General features: G+C 35.3%; 1 protein-coding gene across 4 annotated transcripts in view; it reads right to left on the reverse strand.

Moving 5' to 3' along the window:
- LOC123532651 (WD repeat and HMG-box DNA-binding protein 1-like) overlaps positions 1-17,957 on the reverse strand; it is a 98,050-nt gene extending 80,093 nt beyond the window's left edge. For all 4 annotated transcript variants that reach the window (XM_053552193.1, XM_053552180.1, XM_053552199.1 and 1 more), the window contains exons 1-7: positions 17,812-17,957; positions 12,194-12,305; positions 4,582-4,733; positions 4,028-4,136; positions 3,161-3,258; positions 2,009-2,057; positions 252-344 (exon numbers count right to left, since the gene is read on the reverse strand). In XM_053552193.1, the coding sequence (XP_053408168.1) occupies positions 252-344; positions 2,009-2,057; positions 3,161-3,258; positions 4,028-4,136; positions 4,582-4,733; positions 12,194-12,305; positions 17,812-17,885 (687 nt within the window). In that variant the 5' untranslated portion in view covers positions 17,886-17,957. The remainder of the gene's footprint in view (positions 1-251; positions 345-2,008; positions 2,058-3,160; positions 3,259-4,027; positions 4,137-4,581; positions 4,734-12,193; positions 12,306-17,811) is intronic.
- Between the last annotated feature and the right edge of the window lie 2,042 nt (positions 17,958-19,999).

A 19,999-nucleotide genomic window follows, 5' to 3' on the forward strand; every position in this document is an offset into this window, starting at 1 on the left:
AACGTCGGTCAAATAGTGTTCGCTATACAATTTGTGTTCGTTATACAAACCTCGGTTACAAGGAATTAGTTCGCTATATGGATATAAGGAACCTCGGTTATAAGTAACAATTTTTAGAGGTCCCAAGCTGTTCCTTATAAGCGAGGTTTACTGTATAATACATTATTTCAGCTTCAAGCCATTTTTTCCCTGATTAAACTATAAAAATATCACAAAGTATTACAATGGTTTATCTTGCCATTAGGACCTACCTCTGTGAATGAAGACTCTGTTAATGTTGCTATTTTCTTCCATGTTTCTCTCTCATACATGTGAATTTCCTTCTGGACAGGTACATACAGTATCTGCATTTAAACATTACTATCATAAACAGTTTGTATCTTTTAAACACTATACTACACAATGAGATTTCCTGATAAGCATTACACAGAGGTTTTATTTACTTGTGACTTAAAAAAATTCTCAATAACCAGGGGGGGGGGGGGGGGGGGGGTTGCTGTTTTTATAGCCGTTATTCAGCTATATTCCCAATGCCAAAAAGTATGTATTTTTCCCAAAATGAGTGCAAAAATTCCCAATCTACATTTTGAAAAAACAAGAGCTGTCGGAGGTCAGCAACTCTCGACTATTCAACAGCCTTGTCAATTGAATTAATACTATCGAAAAAGGGGCATAATTTTGTAAAAAGGGTTATGGAACCTTTACAGTGCTTATCAGCTCATAAAGTGAACAAGTGCGTGAAGTTCAATCCTTTCCCATAGGTGGATACTGAAATACCAGCTTACATACAAAAACTTAACCAAAAACTGCTAAGTCGAAAAAGGGGCATAATTTTGAAAAAAATGCGAAGTAGAGTTATGGGACCTACAAAGTGCATGTCAGATCATGACAGTGAACAAGTGTGTGAAGTTTCAATCCATTCCCATTAGTGGGTACTGAGATACCAGCTTACATACAAAACCTTAACCAAGAATTTCTAAGTCGAAAAAGGGACATAATTTTGTAAAAAAGGCAAAATAGAGTTATGGAACCTGTGCAATGTAGGTCAGTTTATCACAGTGAATAAGTGTGTGAAGTTTCAATCCATTCCCACAAGTGGTTACTGAGATACCAGCTTACATACAAAACCTTAACCAACAATTTCCAAGTCAAAAAGGGGCATAATTATTTTGTAAAAAAGCAAAAAAGTTATGGAACCTTTGCAATGTAGGTCAGTTTATCACAGTGAATAAGTGTGTGAAGTTTCAATCCATTCCCACAAGTCGTTACTGAGATACCAGCTTACATACAAAACCTTAACCAAGAATTTCTAAGTCGAAAAAGGGGCATAATTTTGTAAAAAAGCAAAATAGAGTTATGGAACCTTTGCAATGTAGGTCAGTTTATCACAGTGAATAAGTGTGTGAAGTTTCACGCATGGGTGAGTCCAATAGCTCTACTATTCTTTGAATAGTCGAGCTAAAAATCATCAAAACTGCACAAACATTGACCAAATTATGGACAATTTTGTACTGGCAGTATGTTAAAGAGGTTGTACAATGTGAAACAAGTGTATGAGAAAGTGCTTAAACACATCCTTACTATATCCTATGGGACTAAATATTTCCCAATCTGGAACAATTACGCGTCAAAATCCCCATTTTGGGGGTATAGGCCACGTTCCCAAAACAGCAAGAAAAAACCCTGATAACTACGCCCATCTTTGCTGATGATTTTTATTCAATATCTATTCACATGTATACTGGTGTTCTATAAAATTGTCTTGTGGGCATGATTGTCATGGTTTTGGCTAAAGTTGCAATTTATGGATCTCCGCTACTGGAGGTAATTTTTTGTGTATTGTGATTCAATTCTTAGTTGACACAGCCACAAAAATTATTCTCCCACAATTACAAACTGTAAGAATTCAGTTCAATGTCATAAACAAGATAACAAGTGAGAAGACCATACTTACGTATGTTGTATTACTGCTCAAGCTGATCAAAATGTTTTTCAGAAAATCCCTTACCTTTCCATTTTCTGGTTCCCAACACATTCTACACATTGTCTTTGACAAACTGTAAATGTAAACCCTTATGGTATTACAAGGTATAATAATCTTTCAGTCTTTGCAGATGCAGTTGGGGATATCAAGTTGGCAATAATGAGGCTCTACTGAGTTACTGCAAAAACAGTTACCCAAGAGGTGGATACTCCCAACTACATCTACAACCAGTGGTAGACTGTGTTTCTTGCATACCATACCTTACAAATTATAGTATAAATAAAGCAAAATGGAATACTTTCTTTGCAGCACTCTTTCTTATTGTAGCATACTCGAACAATGCATGGCAAATCAACGTCAGTAAAAAGAAACAACGTCATGCCATTTCAAAGACAAACAACAAAGTTCCTGTTAAGTTGTATCATTTGTAGCATACCGTTACATAATTTTCTAAATAACTTTTTTTCAAATAACTTTTTTTTAAACAGGAAATATACTTTAAGGAACAAAGAACAACCAGAAAGGTATGTGATTTTTATCAAATACTATGTACGATAAGATATAATCAGTGCACAACATTATAGGCTGTCATTAACAGCACGAGAGTCATCTCGCCTAGGGGTTGCAGATGGGTTTTGCCAGCATGAGTAAATCACCGGAAACACCATCCTGCTGTTCAAGAATAAATGTAAAACCACACGAAATTTAAAAAATCTCAAGGTGTCATAGAGTAAAAGTAAAACCCTCACAATATTACAGTGTAATTGTAAACACAGTACAACAGAATAAATGTAAAACCTCATGGTATTACAGCGTAAATGTAAAACCTCATGGTATTACAGCGTAAATGTAAAACCTCATGGTATTACAGTGTAAATGTTAAACCTCATGGTATTACAGTGTAAATGTAAAACCAAAAGGTATTACAGAGTAAATGTAAAACCTCATGGTAAAATGAATGTGGAAAATACCAGCATCACTCCCTTCACCCTAACCCAAATTCTGAGCAGCACAGTTTCCTCTTTTTTCCTTTACAGTAAACTTGTCATGTCAAGACTCGGTACTGTACTACTGATCCACACCCTTTGACCAACTGAAATTACATTCCAAGTGAATCTGTGGTCTTTAATCCACAAAACAAAAATGTACAGTATAACTAAGCAAGCTTGATATTACCTGGCATCACTGCATTTAGGTATCAGAGTAAAACTCTGTATCTGAGAGCGATCCGACATCTTCCATATTCGTACTGTTCCATCACAACTCGAGGAGGCCTAAATGACAAGAATTGACACAAATTACGACAAAATATTAAACTTCACGAATGTCATTCCCAGAAACTGGACATATTTTTGTAAATAAAAAAATTAAGACCACAGTTGATTCCATTATCAGTTTTAAATCATGCCAGTTAAAGTCTTCTCACCTCAGAATGCTTTAAAAGAAATTGTTCTAACTGAAGTGGCGGTATTTAAAACACTGCAGAATTGAATATGAAGTGTTGGACAATATGAAATCATTTCTGTTATATCATTATCTTTGAGGCCATCTTTAACCCCATTTTGAGTATCTACAAACCCAAACTAACATTTCGGTGTAGAAAACATTGTGCAATTTTATTTCAAATAAACATCATATGCTCTCAATGTTGGAGTGCTATATGTCTTTCAGGGCTTTTCATCAGGAAATTGGGAAGAGGCCTTGGCCTTTCAAATTGGGAAATTTATGTGTGACAATTGTTCATTTTGGGAAAAATAATCAACCAGAAGTAAACACAGAAAGACAAATTAAATTTATCACCCCTGAAACACAGACTAAAATCCAGGCCATGGAACATAACGGATTAGACTGGTGTCACACTTTGTTCTGTGCACTGTTAACCATCTGTTGGTATGATTTTGGGAAATACCTCTGCACAGTTGGGAAAAAATAGTATATTTCTGGATTGGGAAGTGGCCTAATATTGGCCTCTCTTATATACCAGTAAGGATGAAAATCCCTGTCTTTCTTTTTATTTCTCTAAACAGATACTGATCAACGTACCAAGAATTCTTCCTTTGGATCTAATGCAACACTAAGAATGGGTGCTTCATGTCCCTGACAAGTTTTGTAACTGCAGTTGCTAACTTCAACTATCTTTATGGCAAAATCACTGAAATAAAATATTTAACTTTATTCAATACAGAAGACATCTCATATAAAGAAAGCCAAAACTTCCTACCTTTTCAGACACTAATTCTTTCTGCTTTTAAAAAATATATATGGCACTTTTGAGACAGATGGTCGTACGGACAGACAGACAGACAACATTTCGACAACTGCAACTTTTATTATTTTTATAAATGCAGTTTTAATTGGGCGTTGCTTTTTTCAACAAAAGAATGTAAACAGGACTGTACTTTACTGGTTTTTAAGTTAGTATCATGTATAGATATATTTATGATCCTACAACCCAACCTAATACTGGGAAGATTAAACTCTTGAAGTCCAAGAAGAAATTAAAAACTTTCATTTGTAATTATATTATTGACTGTTGAAAAATGCTAGCACAAACATACACAGTAACTGGCATTTACAGCAAAAACTTTAAGTTTTACCTTGCACCTGCTACCAGGGTGGAACCACTTTTATTCAATACAATATGATTGGCTGGTGCAGTAAATCGTGTAAGAATCCCATCTGGTGTACCGTCAGGAAATGTATATGCTTGAATTGTGTTTGTATCTGTTGCGGCAAAGTAGCGGTTCCCCTGAAATGTTATTGCCGATACTGCAAATGAGTCGATTTTTTAAGACACTGACAACTGGCTCATTATGGAAAGTAACAATGCCTAAAATGCAAATAGGGTTTCCCAGATGGTTAAACTATCGATGACGGGAAATGCAGGTATATCGAGATGTTGCGGTTCTCGCGGTACGATAAATCTGGTCAGTCGGCATCCAGATTAAGCAACGGCGGACTGCATCAATATTTTCCAGTCATGTCCATTGGACCAAGGACTTTCAGGAAGTCTGATATCATATATGCATGAATCATGTTTTCCTAAACAATTATTTGCTAAGTATTTTCTGGTTGTACAAATTCAGCTGACCTTGACCTTGAAGCGAGTCATCCGAAACAGGTGCTCTGCATGTTGTCTCAGTGTGGTGAACATTTTTGCCAAGTTTCTTTAAAATCCTTCCAGCAGTTCAACTGTTACAGAGTGGACACAAAATTGCTAATGGATGGACGGACAGACAGACACCAGGGGTATAACATAAAACGTCCCTTTGGGCGTATAAAAATCAAAACCAATTAATTATAGAATTCAAATTCTGATCCAACAAGAGCTGTCCGTAAGACAGCCAATGCTGGACTATTCAAATTGCTTCCCAGAAACAGGAATATTACCCTGAATGTTCAAACATCTATACAGTTTCAATCCAGTATCTGCATTAGTTTTGGAGATAGTAGCTTGCACGCAAAATTTTAACCAGAAGTTGTTAAGTTCAAAAGGGAACATAATTCTGCAAAAAACATGTCAAGAATTATGGGACTGGGGATGCTATCACCTAGTTTTATGAACCAGAAGAAACGTGAAGTTTTTGCATTAGTTTTTGAGATAGTAACTTGCATGCAGAACTTTTACCAGGATTTTCCAAGTCCAAAAGGGGGCATAATTTAGACAAAATGCATGTCAGAGTTATGGGACTTGATGCTATAACCTAGTTTTATAACCCTAAAGACACATGTGAAGTTTGAATTCAATATCTGCACTAGTTTTGGAGATAGTAACTTGCATGCAAAACTTTAATAACAAGGACTTTCTTAGTCCAAAAGGGGGCATAATTTGGCCAAAATACATTTCAGAGTTATGGGACTTGACCCAGTGAGGTTGGTAATTGACCTAGAAAAAGAAAGAAAAAATAAGTTTCAAAGCTATAATACAACCTCTCCAGAGCGGCACTCTCTTAAGCAAAAACTTCTCTATAACAACATCATCAAAATTTCCCTAAGCTGAAATATACTATCAAATTTACCTCTCCAGAACAACAACCTCTACATAACAGTCAGTATTTGTATCTCCCAAAGGGTGTTGTTCTACAGAGGTTGCACTGTATAGCATATATGCCCTTAAATGATAGCTATAGGTACTTGCCAGAAAATTTTAACCAAGATGTGACACCGACACCATGGCAAGTAGAACAGCTAGGATAATATGTTTATGCCAGATACAAGCTTCAAGCTTATGTTGTAACTTTTATCTATAACCGACGTTAAATAAATATTATCTTATCTTATCTTAGCTCAGACTATTCTTTAAATGGTCGTGCTAAAAACCAATCTTAAGGCCTAAACAAGAGCTGTCAGAGGACAGCAACGCTTGACTATTCAACAGCCTTGTCAATTGAATGAATACAAAAGTCGAAAAAGGGGCATAATTTTGTAAAAATGAAAAAAAAGGGTTATGGAACCTTCACAGTGCTTACCAGCTCATAAAGTGAACAAGTGCGTGAAGTTCAATCCTTTTCCATAAGTGGATAATGAAATACAAGCTTACATACAAAAACTTAACCAAAAACTGCTAAGTCGAAAAAGGGGCATAATTTTGAAAAAAAATTGCAAAGTAGAGTTATGGGACCTACACAGTGCATGTCAGATCATGACAGTGAACAAGTGTGTGAAGTTTCAATCCATTCCCATTAGTGTGTACTGAGATACCAGCTTACATACAAAACCTTAATCAAGAATTTCTTAGTCGAAAAGGGGGCATAATTTCGTAAAAAAGCAAAAAGAGTTACGGAACCTGTGCAATGTAGGTCAGTTTATCACAGTGAATAAGTGTGTGAAGTTTCAATCCATTCTCAAGTCGTTACTGAGATACCAGCTTACATACAAAACCTTAACCAAGAATTTCTAAGTCGAAAAGGGGACATAATTCTGTAAAAAAGCAAAATAGAGTTATGGAACCTGTGCAATGTAGGTCAGTTTATCACAGTGAATAAGTGTGTGAAGTTTCAATCCATTCCCACAAGTGGTTACTGAGATACCAGTTTACATACAAAACCTTAACCAAGAATTTCTAAGTCGAAAAAGGGGCATAATTTAAAAAAAAAAGAGCAAAATACAGTATAATGGAACCTGTGCAATGTAGGTCAGTTTATCACAGCATACATGTGATAAGTTTAGAATCCCAAAACTGGAGGTTTGCCATTTTTCAGCTGGAGTTGGGGTCTCAAAACTGGAGGTTTTTCATCGACATAAATTAAGCGCGCGGACACATAACTTAGAGGCAAAATCCAACATTTTCAGCCACAAAATAATGTATATAAGTCTACACCGGAAGAAACAACCCTCATAACTCTTGATTTGAATTTTGACAGAGTTATGCCACTTTTTAACTTCATTGTTTTTTGTTAAAGTTTTATATAATGTCTAATATCTCTGTTACATTCAAAGCTATTGACTATTATGCCCCTTTTACTGGCAAAGCTTTAATTGCCCCTTTTACTGGCAAAGCTTTAATTCAGAGTCAATCACTGAAAAAAGTCGAGCATGCTATCTTACAGAAGCTCCCTCTTGTTCTAACTTTCTTAACAGATTAAATTTGTAGAAACAAAGTCTCAATTTAGGTCTGAAATGAAGGTGAACATGCATTAACATTATTCTACTCGAGGACTTAAAAAAAAACGAAGCTCTAAATTGGTCTGAACACAACTCATAAATTATGTAAATTCTTTACCCCACCCACTTTCGTATAAAAATACAGATGATTTTGACATGAAAAATAGAAAACAGAAATGCATCAACATGTATTTACCCTTACCAAAATAATATAGATTGATATTATCAAATAAATGAGTGTGTGTTGTCATCCAGTTTTCAATGAAATATGTCCGATTTAGTTGCAAAATTAATTTGGTAAACATTGGAAGAAAATGGCGTAACTCCATAAGGGGAAATAACACTCCTGTTCTAAAAATAGTAATGGGTTGGTTTTTCCAACAATTACTTATGTGATTTTATTACCGAGCAAAATTTTTCTTTGAATAATCAAAATTCATTTCAGTTTGGAATTATTTTCTTATGACTGGGAGTTTTTTGCTTCAAATTGGTAAAAAATGGAGCTTAATTGGCATTGAGAATGGGCAGATATTCGGCTCCGTGAGACAGGTGGGAAATACCCTGCTTGTCTAATCCCTTGTCAAAACAAACAATTAATAATTCACCTGTGAAAAACAACTCTTTCCTCCAGCTACATGTGTGTCAAACATGTATAATACACAACAGTCGGTGACACTTTGATTTATTGTGCACTCCTTGGTAATTATCAACCCAGTCATCATACTGATTTTTTTTTTTTTTTTTTTTTTTTTTTTTTTTTTTTTTGAAAAGCGGGAGAAATATGGTTTTGGTCGGGAGACGGGAGGCAAGGTTAAAAGATCGGGATTTTGACCCTCCCGCGCGGGAGATCACATGTATGATCACAGTGAATAAGTGTGTGAAGTTTCAATCCATTCCCACAAGTGGTTACTGAGATACCAGCTTACATACAAAACCTTAACCAAATCGGGACGCCGACGCCGACGCATGGGCGAGTCCAAAAGCTCTACTGTTCTAAAAAAAAAAATAGCTGTGATTCTGGTGGCCCGACCAACCATAAATTTTAACTGCCAACCGTAAAGTGTTTTTTTTTCCAGCTTAGATTGATTAATGCATGACCATGATAGCGCATTGTTTTGACTTTAAGATCAAACAAAACCGCTGTGCTATTATACCATCTGCATCACTACAATTTACTTGATAATTACGTCACGCTTAAGTGGGTTTGCTTCTTTTAATTTTCTGACACATGTCACTACTTTAAAGGTGTCAAATACACAGTGGATTGACGGTTTATGATTGCAATAATTTTATTTCAAGCTTACAAAATATAATTTGCACCAAATGGTTGCAAACACGAAAGCTGATGCATGTAATTTTTTACACGAGAAATGAACTCGACAGAATACTTTGCAATTTACATAAAACTTGGAACTTAACTTGATTTATGTCCAACCAGGGCTGTATTTTGATCAGTTATCTATGTAAGTACGATGCTTTTCAGCCTAAAAACACTCAAAGTAAACAATGCAAAAATAATTTAAGGCAGACGACATTACGCGCAAGATGGTACCGGTTATCTAGAAGAATGGTAGTATGTCATTTACTTGGCTTGAAAATTTAATTTTACCGACATGTTGCACGTTTTACACAATATTAACGATGTTTATCCGACTGCTATAATAATAAGACACTTTCTATCGTGTATTCCGTTTGACAAGTTTCATTTTATACCATTTGACACGTGTCAGTTCTGCGATTTGGACAGTCAATTTTTACATTTCAATACGAGATGTAATACCATTATCGGGGCCACTGGCACCAGAACAGAAAGAAAATGCTTCTATACATGTTATACCTTACCCCTAGGTATTATATAAGAACCATGGTCACGAAGGGGAAAATATACTAACCCGTTTCAATCGCGCATTTCATACCTAAAACACGCAGTTCGGTAAATGTGTACTATGGATATCAAACAAGTAGTAATTTATCTTCCATTGTGTACTGGGAAAGTAGGACGTTTTGGCCTAGGATCTTTCAGCCTAGGAATTTTGGCCAGGCATTTTTTGGGGGTAGGACATTTTGGCCAAAATAAATTGTGTTTCCATATCATGCAAAATATGGTCAGGAGATTATTCTACAGAATGTTATAGTATAAGTGAACAAATTAAACTGATAATAAAACCAACTCATGGTATTTTGTATTTATATTTTATTATCTTTTTATATATATATACATATATATATGTTGTATATATGTGTGTGTGTATGTGTGAAAATATTTGCCATTTAGAACACACAAAAATAGTAAATATGAAAATTAATTTTATTTTCCTTAAAAAAAAATGATCAATTATACTATAACATTGATAACATAATAATATCCAGAAATATCCAGATCATAGTTTGCATATTATGGAAATAATTTTTTTTTGGCCAAAACATCATACCTCAAAAATTTTCTTGGCCAAAACATCCTAGGCCAAAACGTCCGGGCCAAAACGTCCATGACCAAAACGTCCGTCCTCCGTGTACTGGTCACATTTCTTCAATACATCTTATCTTAGAAAAACAACGCGTAGTTTATAGTTTTTTCAACGTTACATAAAAAACTTCCTTGAATTTCCCTGGTGAAGTTCCGTTCTAGATTACAAAACCATTCTGACTGGCTGTTGTGAAAATGTATGTTAATCGTCATTTTACTACACATGTTCACTAAAATGTGAAAATGCAGTATAAATGTGCAAAATGAATAAAATAAACAGAACAGATCAATGTACAATTTCAAATTAAAGATCATATACAATGTATTACAAGATGAATTTCATTCATCATTTCGAGTTTTAGTGTAACATTGTGATTTTTTTTAAATTCTGTTTTTATTTGTTTACATTTCGCCAAACATGTGCACACTGCCTTGACCTCTAGATCAGATGTTCATTAGGGAAGGTCACGTAAGTTTTTTCTGTAACGTTGAGGAAAGCATAAAATATGTTGATAATCTCAGCAATATGGAATATTGAGACAATGTGACTGGTGCACGATGGAAGATAAATTATCGCTTGTTCAATTATACTAGGTACCCATTCACGGAACTAAGTTAAGAAATGTATGATTGAAACGGGTTAGTATATTTTCCCCTTCATGACCATGGTTCTTATAGAATACCTAGGGGTAGGGTAAAACATGTACAGAGGCATTTTCTTTCTGGTCTGGCGCCAGTGATCGGGGCCCCCATTATAATTATATACAGTTTAAATGGTTCGAGTGTTTCCCAATGTTTTATAAAATAATGATCTCAAATATATTTACATAGGTAAATATTTCAATATCAAAAAGACAGAAATTTTCCGAAAATTGGGGTTGCGAAAATATGTGGCAAACGAAAAAAACAAAAAGCTAGCGGTTTTTTTAAATAACAATTTTTAACTTCTATATTTATGATAAAAGTTATTTTTACCGATGATATATGCTTGTTATTGGCAGTTTTTCATAGGCATTTTCTAAAATAAATCTATGACATGATTTCAAAATTCTTGGCAATAAATGTTCACCTGTCATGGTCTGTCAAAAAGACGGCCATTTTCTGGCATGATTAATCATAGATCCACGTTATTGTTTATAAAGTTTTTTTTGCTACAAAATAAGACTTTGAAATCGTTTCTGTGATATCGCTTGTAAACAAATATGTAAATTAGATAACAGATGAAATCTTCAAATATCTCGCGTGGAATTTTTAAAATTCTGTACTTCAGATGAATTACCTCCCTTTAAGGGATTATTTAGAAAAAGGTTGCAAAATACCTTCTGTTCGGCGGTCGTCTGTGGCTATTACAGGAAGAAAATGAAACAAGTAATTCAGACAAAGGTTCTCAATATTGATAGCCACTTAATAGTGTAGTGTATGCGGATTTCGAACCTGCTGAAATGTCAGCCATGTTCAGGTCTCCTATATATGGGGTGTTGAAACATTGAGAATATGGATGCATGTAACGTGTCTTAGTCAAAGGTGCGCATTCACAAGGCTATGCGCATTCACAAGGTTATGCATTCCATACACTGCACTCTGTTCGTAAGATGAGTCAAGTAAGATTTATAGATCAACTTTATGCATGGAGGTGTGTCTGCACTTTTAGCTCATAACAACACTGAACAAACACCAGGATGGCCGATAAGTCATACCTCACTGATTGATCAAAGATCAAGTGGCAGTGTTGAACAAAACTATTTTTTTTTTTGGCCTAAACATAATTTACCCTTTTTTTTAAATCGGCTTTATGCTTGCCAACAGAATATACACTCACTTCAGTGATTTTTCCCAGTGATTTAGGAATGGAACTGTGGCCTTTACAATTTGGGAAAAATGTGTTGTATCACATCTAAATTGGGAATTGTTAAAAAAGTGATTATGATTTGGGACGAATATTGGCCCCTAAATGGCCTAACTGGCCTGAAAAAGAAGAAGAAAAACACACTGCATTAAGTCACGTTAAATACCTACCAACCTTATTTCTATTCAGGAAGTAACCACAGACAAAGCCCCATGTCTGTATAGCTACTTTCTATTAGACCTTACACTTTGGACAAAGTTTTCTAAACCATCACTAAAAAGTAAGAACAAACCTTGATTGCGATAGCGAATGACTTGTCACCACACCTGTGAGATATAGCATCATCATCTTCTATACCATCCCATATCCTCACATCACCATCAGATCCACATGTTAATATATATCTGAAAGACAATATTTTTTTAGGTTTCTTCTCCTCAAAAACACAAATCACTTTCCCTTTTTTAACTGCACTTTCAACAAGCTGCGAGCATCTACTACTTGTATGATAAAGTTAATTTTTCCAAAAAATTTTGGACGTGGGTCATTTTCCCAAATAGCTGAAAAAGCCAGGTGCTGTTATCTTAATGTCCTGCTACCAGAATATTCTAATCTGAGCATTAGCCTTATCCTAGAAAACTTTACAGACATTTTTACTTTCTTGTGATGGGGCAATGCCTGGTGTAAACCAATGCTCCATGTGTGTCATATTTATAAAGGAATATCACAGTCAACTAATTGTGCAGCGTTAATAAATATTTTCTGGGGGTGCAGTATTTATTTACTTACTTCAGATTTTATGTGCTTTAAAAATGAAACATTTTGTCTTAATAAAAGGAATCATGAATGCATTCTTCATAACAGCGATTGGAAGGTGGACATGCTCGTTTCTATGACTTGAAGTTCTTGTCTTAAGGTAGTTCTGCACTTCTGATATTAATATAAAGTTTCTTGTATCTTGTCTTGTATGTATGTATGTATACTGCTTGACGCCCCTTTCGGGTATAACTTGCAGGTGCGCGTCTGTGCCAGAATAAAAGTTAAAAGAATGACAGTAAGATGTCAAAAGGAAGATAGTGCAAGATAAAACTGTATTTACAAGAGTAAAATCAGGATAAAAACAGGGTGTAGTCACTTAATAGTAGTGGGATGCGTTAACAGCATGTCTGAAATGTTCAGGATCAGGCTGATTAACGATCAGGGGTGGCAGTTGATTCCATAGGGTAACGGTGTGTGAAAGAGAACTTTAATGTTTGTATGGATCTGCCTAAGGGAGTGGTCATGCATATGACGTGTTCATCTCAATGGCTGTACTAGATACGGAGGGACTGGAATAGCTACGTAACCATGAAAGATTTTGTAAAACATGAAAAGTCTAGCAATTGTCCGTCTGTCCTCGAGTGCCTGCCAACTGAGATCATTTAACATGTTTGTTACACTATCATAATATGAATATTGACCCTTTACCCACCTGGCAGCTCTTCTTTGCATCATTTCTATTTAATGTATGTTTCTTTGTGTGTGTGGTGACCATACCGTAGAGGCATACTCTAGTTGTGGCCTAACTAGAGTCTTGTAGGAGGTTTCTTTAATATTTTGGTTTTTGAACGGGAGGTTTCTGCGTAGGAAACCCAGTGATTGGTTTGCATTGTTTGTGATTCTATCTACATGTGTGTTCCAGGAGAGATCATTTGCTATATCTACCCCTAGATACTTTGCACTGGAAATCACTTCCAGGATTTGACCGTGTAAAATGTAGTTATGTGTAAATTTCTTTCTGTTTTTTGTTATGTTCATGACCTGACATTTGCTGGGATTGAACTCCATCTCTCAGACATGCTCCCAAGTTTCTAGTTTCTGGAGGTCCTGCTGTAGTGTGACGCAGTCTTGTTCTTTAGAGATTGTGAGGTAAACTGCGGTGTCATCTGCAAATAACCTGACTTGTGATTGTAAGGACTGAGGTAGATCATTTATGTATAATAGGAAAAAGAGTGGGCCAAGGACTGAGCCTTGAGGGACACCTGATGTGACAGGTACTTCATCGGATTTCATTCCGTCCACAAGTACTGACTGCATTCTGCCAATCAGGAAGGACCTTATCCATGTGATAACCTGTTTGTTAACGCTGCACTCTTGTAGTTTATAAAGTAACTTTAGGTGACTGACCTTGTCAAATGCTTTACTGAAATCAAGTAAAATGAGATCTGTTTGTTTACTTCGACTTAAATTTTGTGCTAGGTCATCAATTAGTTGTATTAATTGTGTTTCACATGACCTTTTTTCTCTGAATCCATGTTGCAGATCATACAAGATGTCATTCTTGTTAAAGTGGATTGAGAGATTTGATGCTGTGATGTGTTCAAGTGATTTACATAGACTGCATGTTAGTGAGATAGGTCTGTAGTTGGCAGGGTCACTTTTCAGTCCTTTCTTGTACAGTGGAGTCACGTTCGCCGTCGTCCAGTCCTTCGGTAAAGTTCCAGTGTCAAGGGATTTTTGGAAAAGGAGTTGTATCAGTGGCGCTAATTCAGGATGCAGTTTATTTAAGACAAGTGGTTTGATATTATCAGGACCTGCAGCCTTGTGGGGGTTTAAATTACACAGGAGCTTTTTGACACCATTGTCACTTATCGTTATATCAGTCATATTTGGGTATTTACTCTCTGAGGTTTGAGGGAATGAAAAGGGAGACACTTTAGTAAATACCGATTGGAACTTTTTATTAAGTAGAGTGGCTTTATCTGTACTTTGGTCTAAAGTTGCTCCTGTTGTGTTATCATTTAAAGGGGGGATACCCTGTGCATCCTGTTTAGACGCCTTAAGTAGACTCATAATATAGCTTCTTATTGGAATATGTAGTTATGACCCTTTTCACAGTCTGTGTCATCCAAACCTAGTACATGTTGGATATAGTTCTCATGGGCTTTGTCTTGCTGGACTATATGTAAGAAAAAGAGTTATATTTCAGATTTTCTAAGTACAAAAAGGGCCATAATTCTGACAAAATGCATATTGATCAGTTATTGGTCTTGGCCTACATAGTACCCTGACGATGATAAACAAGTGTGCAAAATTTCAATGCTATACCTGTAAGATGATCTTGGGCTCTGTAGTAAAGACTAGGTCCTTTTTAAGCCCCTCTACTTGCAGACTTTATTTATGACCTTATTACTGCAAGTTCTCAAAATAAATTTGGGTAACAGATAAAGAGTACTTAATTACAAACAGTCGTCCCATGACAACATGATCTATGCTGGTCTCAAAACTGGTACAGCATGTCTCCCTGCCAGTGTTGGTAAAGTCTGATCTTGAAACTATGGACATCCTTTAGCTCTTGTAGTTTTTGAGAAAAGGTGGATACAAACAAAAATTTTAACCAAGAAACTCATATTTTTTAAGTACAAAAAGGGCCATAAATTAGCATAATTCTAACAAAATGCATATCAGAGTTATGGTTCTTGGCCTACATAGTCCCCCTAATGATGGTAAACAAGTGTGCAATCAATTGATCAGGTCGGATATCCGGGCACTTCAGCGTATCTCGTTGCGTAGCAACAAGCGGAGGTGACATCAAACGCTAAATTGTAATTGAAAAGCGTTTAATGTTTCACTAGTGCTGGTTGTTTTTCTTTGCTTAAAGTAAAATTTTGGGCAATATTAATAAGTCAGTGAATTTATAATGTAGTATGATGTTCCAGAAATCACTCCCGAGGAAGAAATCTCTCTTTTTTGGGTTTCAAATGTGATATTCATCATTGATCCATGTAAGCTGCAAGGTCTCATATTTGTGCCGGACTGGATGAAAATTTTAATTTAAAAAATCGGAGGTCTTTTAAAAATAAATAAAACAGAAAATCTAGCTCATTAATTAGGTTTCTCCATTCGTTTCACTTTTCTCGTTCTACATGTATTTTGTAGCCTGCCATTAAAATAGTTCTGAAAGCCAGATTGCTTATACTGTGTTGTCAAAAGTGTTTCAGTCACGCCAAATTTAATTTAATCAACACCTCTTACCTAAATTCTGATTCGTATGAGATTTAATGAGAGGTGTCATAATTTAAAGCTTAATAGTACATTATGCGTAAATATTTTTCCTCCCTCGATGCGTATCAGGATCACAATAAAAGTTCTTTAACTGCATTTATAACTCAAAGGTTTTTTTTATATATTATACAATTGTTTTAAATGTAATATGACATTTAGAGCTACTGTGTTACACGTGGAGATAAAAATGATATATATAATAATTGCATGCTAGTTTCTTTTCTACGAAAAGCCAGAACGTATATCAATAGACTGATGAGTTCCGTTTACGAAAATACTGAAAATTACTGATCTCTGTTTTGTATTAAATTGTCAATTATTTAAAACTGTGAACGATAATTTGCACGCTTTCTCTAGAATAATTTTAGTCATATCTTGTAGTTTTCAATATTCATATTTTTTCTTAAATGTTAGACTGTCACAATTGACTGCTTCCACATACCACAAAATTAAAGCATTCATTTCAGTCATAAGTCATATATCACTATGGAAACCAATCAGTATGTGGTATATTAATGAAAATCAGTTTTGACCAGTTCCTTATGACTATCACTAATTAATAGATTGATTTCCTGTTTGTTTTATCGCACTGATATATCCCTTCGGGGCCTTATGGTAATTTCCTGTCTTATCCGTTTGATGTATGCCTTCAGGGTCTTATGATATTTGGAAGATGCACATTATTGTTATTTGCGTGCCAATTAACAAAGGGATTAACGGAGCTACTACATAAAAAATACCTTAATCAATACACATGCCCGAGTATATAGTTCATTGGAAATTTTAAAATCAATTTACTAAACCAATTTTTGGCTGGAAGGACATTTCTTCAAAAAATAAATAAATCAATAAAAAATAAAGAAAAAACAACAACAAAAAATGACTGCAATAAGATTATATATAGAATAAAGTATAAGTTTTCAACTTTATTTAAGTGACTTTCATACTTAATTATAGCATTTTATATAAACTCAATAAAATATATCGCATAATTACTTTAAAGTACATTTCAGAGAATGGCAACAGTATAATTATTTCAGAGCATTAAAACATTTAGAAAATCAGCTTATTTTAAAAAAGACATAAAAAAAAATCTGAAAATTAATTTACTTATTTATTTGATCTGTTCTTTCTTGAGAAAACAAACAAAAAATCTTTTTCAAGACACTTGAAAGATGAAACAAACAACTGCTACGATTTTATACATTATTTACGATTTGAAGCAAATAATTAAGTTGAATAAAAAATGTTATGTTCTCAGATATTTAGTTTATTTTAATATGTATATATGCAAACTGAAAAAATGTTGAATAAGCTTGGGAACTTGTGTTAATTATAACTGATCCGTAGCGCCGAAGAGCTGACAATACATAATCTGTCACTTTTTTCCAGACCGTTTTAAAATGCCACAAAATCAATTATCACAAAAACCGTACATTTTTTTTTTTTTTGTGTGAAAAATATATAGATTGTACCATAGCGTAAGGACTGCAGATAATAAAAAGATGACTCTTGGTGTGTTTTATTTAAAAATAAAGACATTACAACACACACCGCTAGTTAATTCGCTACGAATTGCGAGGTCCTGCTTTCACCTCCAAGGTAATTTGCATAATCGATTGCTCCGGATGTGACGTCATGCCGACCTGATCAATACAGCGTTCAAGAAAAGTGGACCTATACCAGTGTATACGATCAAGTGACGACAACACCTCGTAGATTTTTTTAAAAATTAAACGAGCTAAAAATCCTATTACAATTGTTAACATTAGGTCTACATTAATTGTGCAAGCTGGTTACGATTATATTTGAGGACGAAAAAAATATCACCAAATTATTTTTCGCTTTCACATATTTATTATTTACCTTCCCGATTCTTCATAGCAGACGTCAGTGAAGCCGTCACTGTGAGCATAACGCATAGACTTTGCGACAGGCATATTTATGGATTAATCAGAGATAAATGGCGTGTCAAAAAATAACCAATTTCCCGCACTCTTTTGTTTACCGACGCGCCAATTCTGGATAAATACCGTCTAGTCTCGTACCTGCACACGTGTACTTCTTTACAAAACAAATTTATTTTTAGACTGTGGGAGAGTCAGGAGGCAGTAAACAGTTTTCAGCTGTCAAATAAGAGGCAATTTACGGAATGAAGTGCATATTTGAACTTCTAAATAATAATAATTGCTAGAATTGAAGTTTCAGCGGCTAGAATTGAGTTTCACTTATTTAAAGAAAATCAGTTGAGTAGCCTTGATCTTGATAGTATGACGTAATGACTTGCAGGAGCGTTTACATGCTTCCTCTGAGCTAGCTTAAAGTGGGGTTGTCATTTTAGCAGGGGCCTCAGGAAAAGTGGAATAGTGAAAAAACGGTACGGATGGCCCATATATTTCAGCTTATTTTCAGATTTTACAGTGTTACTGGAGTATGGAACAGTGTTGCAATTGGGGCTATCATTTTCAGGGAATTTTCTGCAGCGATTGAAAAATTGGCAAATTTAGCTTTTTTCGTCATCAGTTTCCGCGACCGGGAGAGGACAAAATTCAGGTCTTGTAAACAGAAAACTAGATATTAGAGATGTATTGCAGATGGTTTGTAACGATAGACATACAGTGATGTTAATGTTGCAATATCTTTATTTCAGGTGTGTGGTTACAGACTTTTGTGTGAGGTTTTGAAAGTTGGGTAGGCGACTCTAGGCCGAGAAGCTCAGAAAACTGTTTACTGCCTCCTCAGCTCTACATTTTGCTGCTAGATACAAGGTACAAGCTCCATTAAATTCAGACTGTTATATGAGTTCAAGCATTAGCCATGAATAGCTTTTGACTTACCAGAACAATAATTTAAACAATTTTGTTGCATTTATTTGCATTGATTTATTAAAAGTATTGAACTACTTTTACTACTGCAATAGCCACAATCTGAACACCTTTATGCTACGCAATAGTATGAAAGATACGGAAATACAAAATGTTGAGCTATTGTCATCAACATTTGTCCGTCGTCTGTGGTCTGTCGTCAACATTTCACCTTGTGAACACACTAGAGGCCACATTGTCTATTGCACGGTGTATGGTATGTTATGAAACTTGGTCAGAATATTTGTCTTGGTGATCTCTAGGCAAAGTTTGAATCTGGGACATCTGGCGTCAAAAACTAGGTCACCTGGTCAAATCAAAGGAAAACATTGTGAACATGCTAGAAGCCACTTTTTAAATTCAATTGTCATGGGAATGTTTGTCTTGATGATATCTCGGTCGAGTCCGAAACTGTGTCATCTGGGGTTAAAAGCTAGGTCACCAGGTCTAATAAAAGAAAAACGTCATGAACACTCTAGAGGTCACATTTTAAGTCCGGTTGTCATGACACTCAGTCATATCGTTTGCCTTGATGATTTCTTGGACGAGTTTGAAACTGGATCATCTGAGGTCAAAAACTAGGTTATCCGGTCAAATCAGAGGAAAACCTTGTGAACACACTAAAAGCCACATTTTAAGTTCAGTTGTCATGGGAACTTGTAAGAATGTTTGTCTGGACGATATCTCGGCCGAGTATCAAACTCGATCTAAGCTAGAGGTCACATTTTAAGTCCAATTGTTATGGAAACATGTTATAATGTTTCTATTGACAATTTCTCGGTCGAGTTCTAAACTTTGTCATCTAGGGTAAAAAACTAGGTCACCCAATCAAACAAAAGAAAAACCTTGTGTACACTATAGAAGCCACATTTTAAGTCCAATTACTATGATAACTTCTTAGAATGTTTGGCTTGATGATATCTCGGTCTGTTCCGAAAATGGAATTTCTAGGGTCAAAAACTAGGCCACCCGGACAAATCAAATTAAAACCTTGTGAATACTCTAGAGGCCACATTTTAAGTCCAGTCGTTATGAAACATGGTCATAATGTTTGTCTTGGTGCTGTCTTGGTCGAGTTTGAAACTGGGTCGTTACTCTCACCCTATCTAGGAAGCAGTAATTAACATTATTATGCACAGATATCTTTGTTGACTATGGTTCTCAGGTGAGAGATGTAAGGACACTTTGGC

The sequence above is a fragment of the Mercenaria mercenaria genome, chromosome 1 (genome assembly GCF_021730395.1).
Source record: "Mercenaria mercenaria strain notata chromosome 1, MADL_Memer_1, whole genome shotgun sequence".
NCBI lineage: Eukaryota > Metazoa > Mollusca > Bivalvia > Venerida > Veneridae > Mercenaria > Mercenaria mercenaria.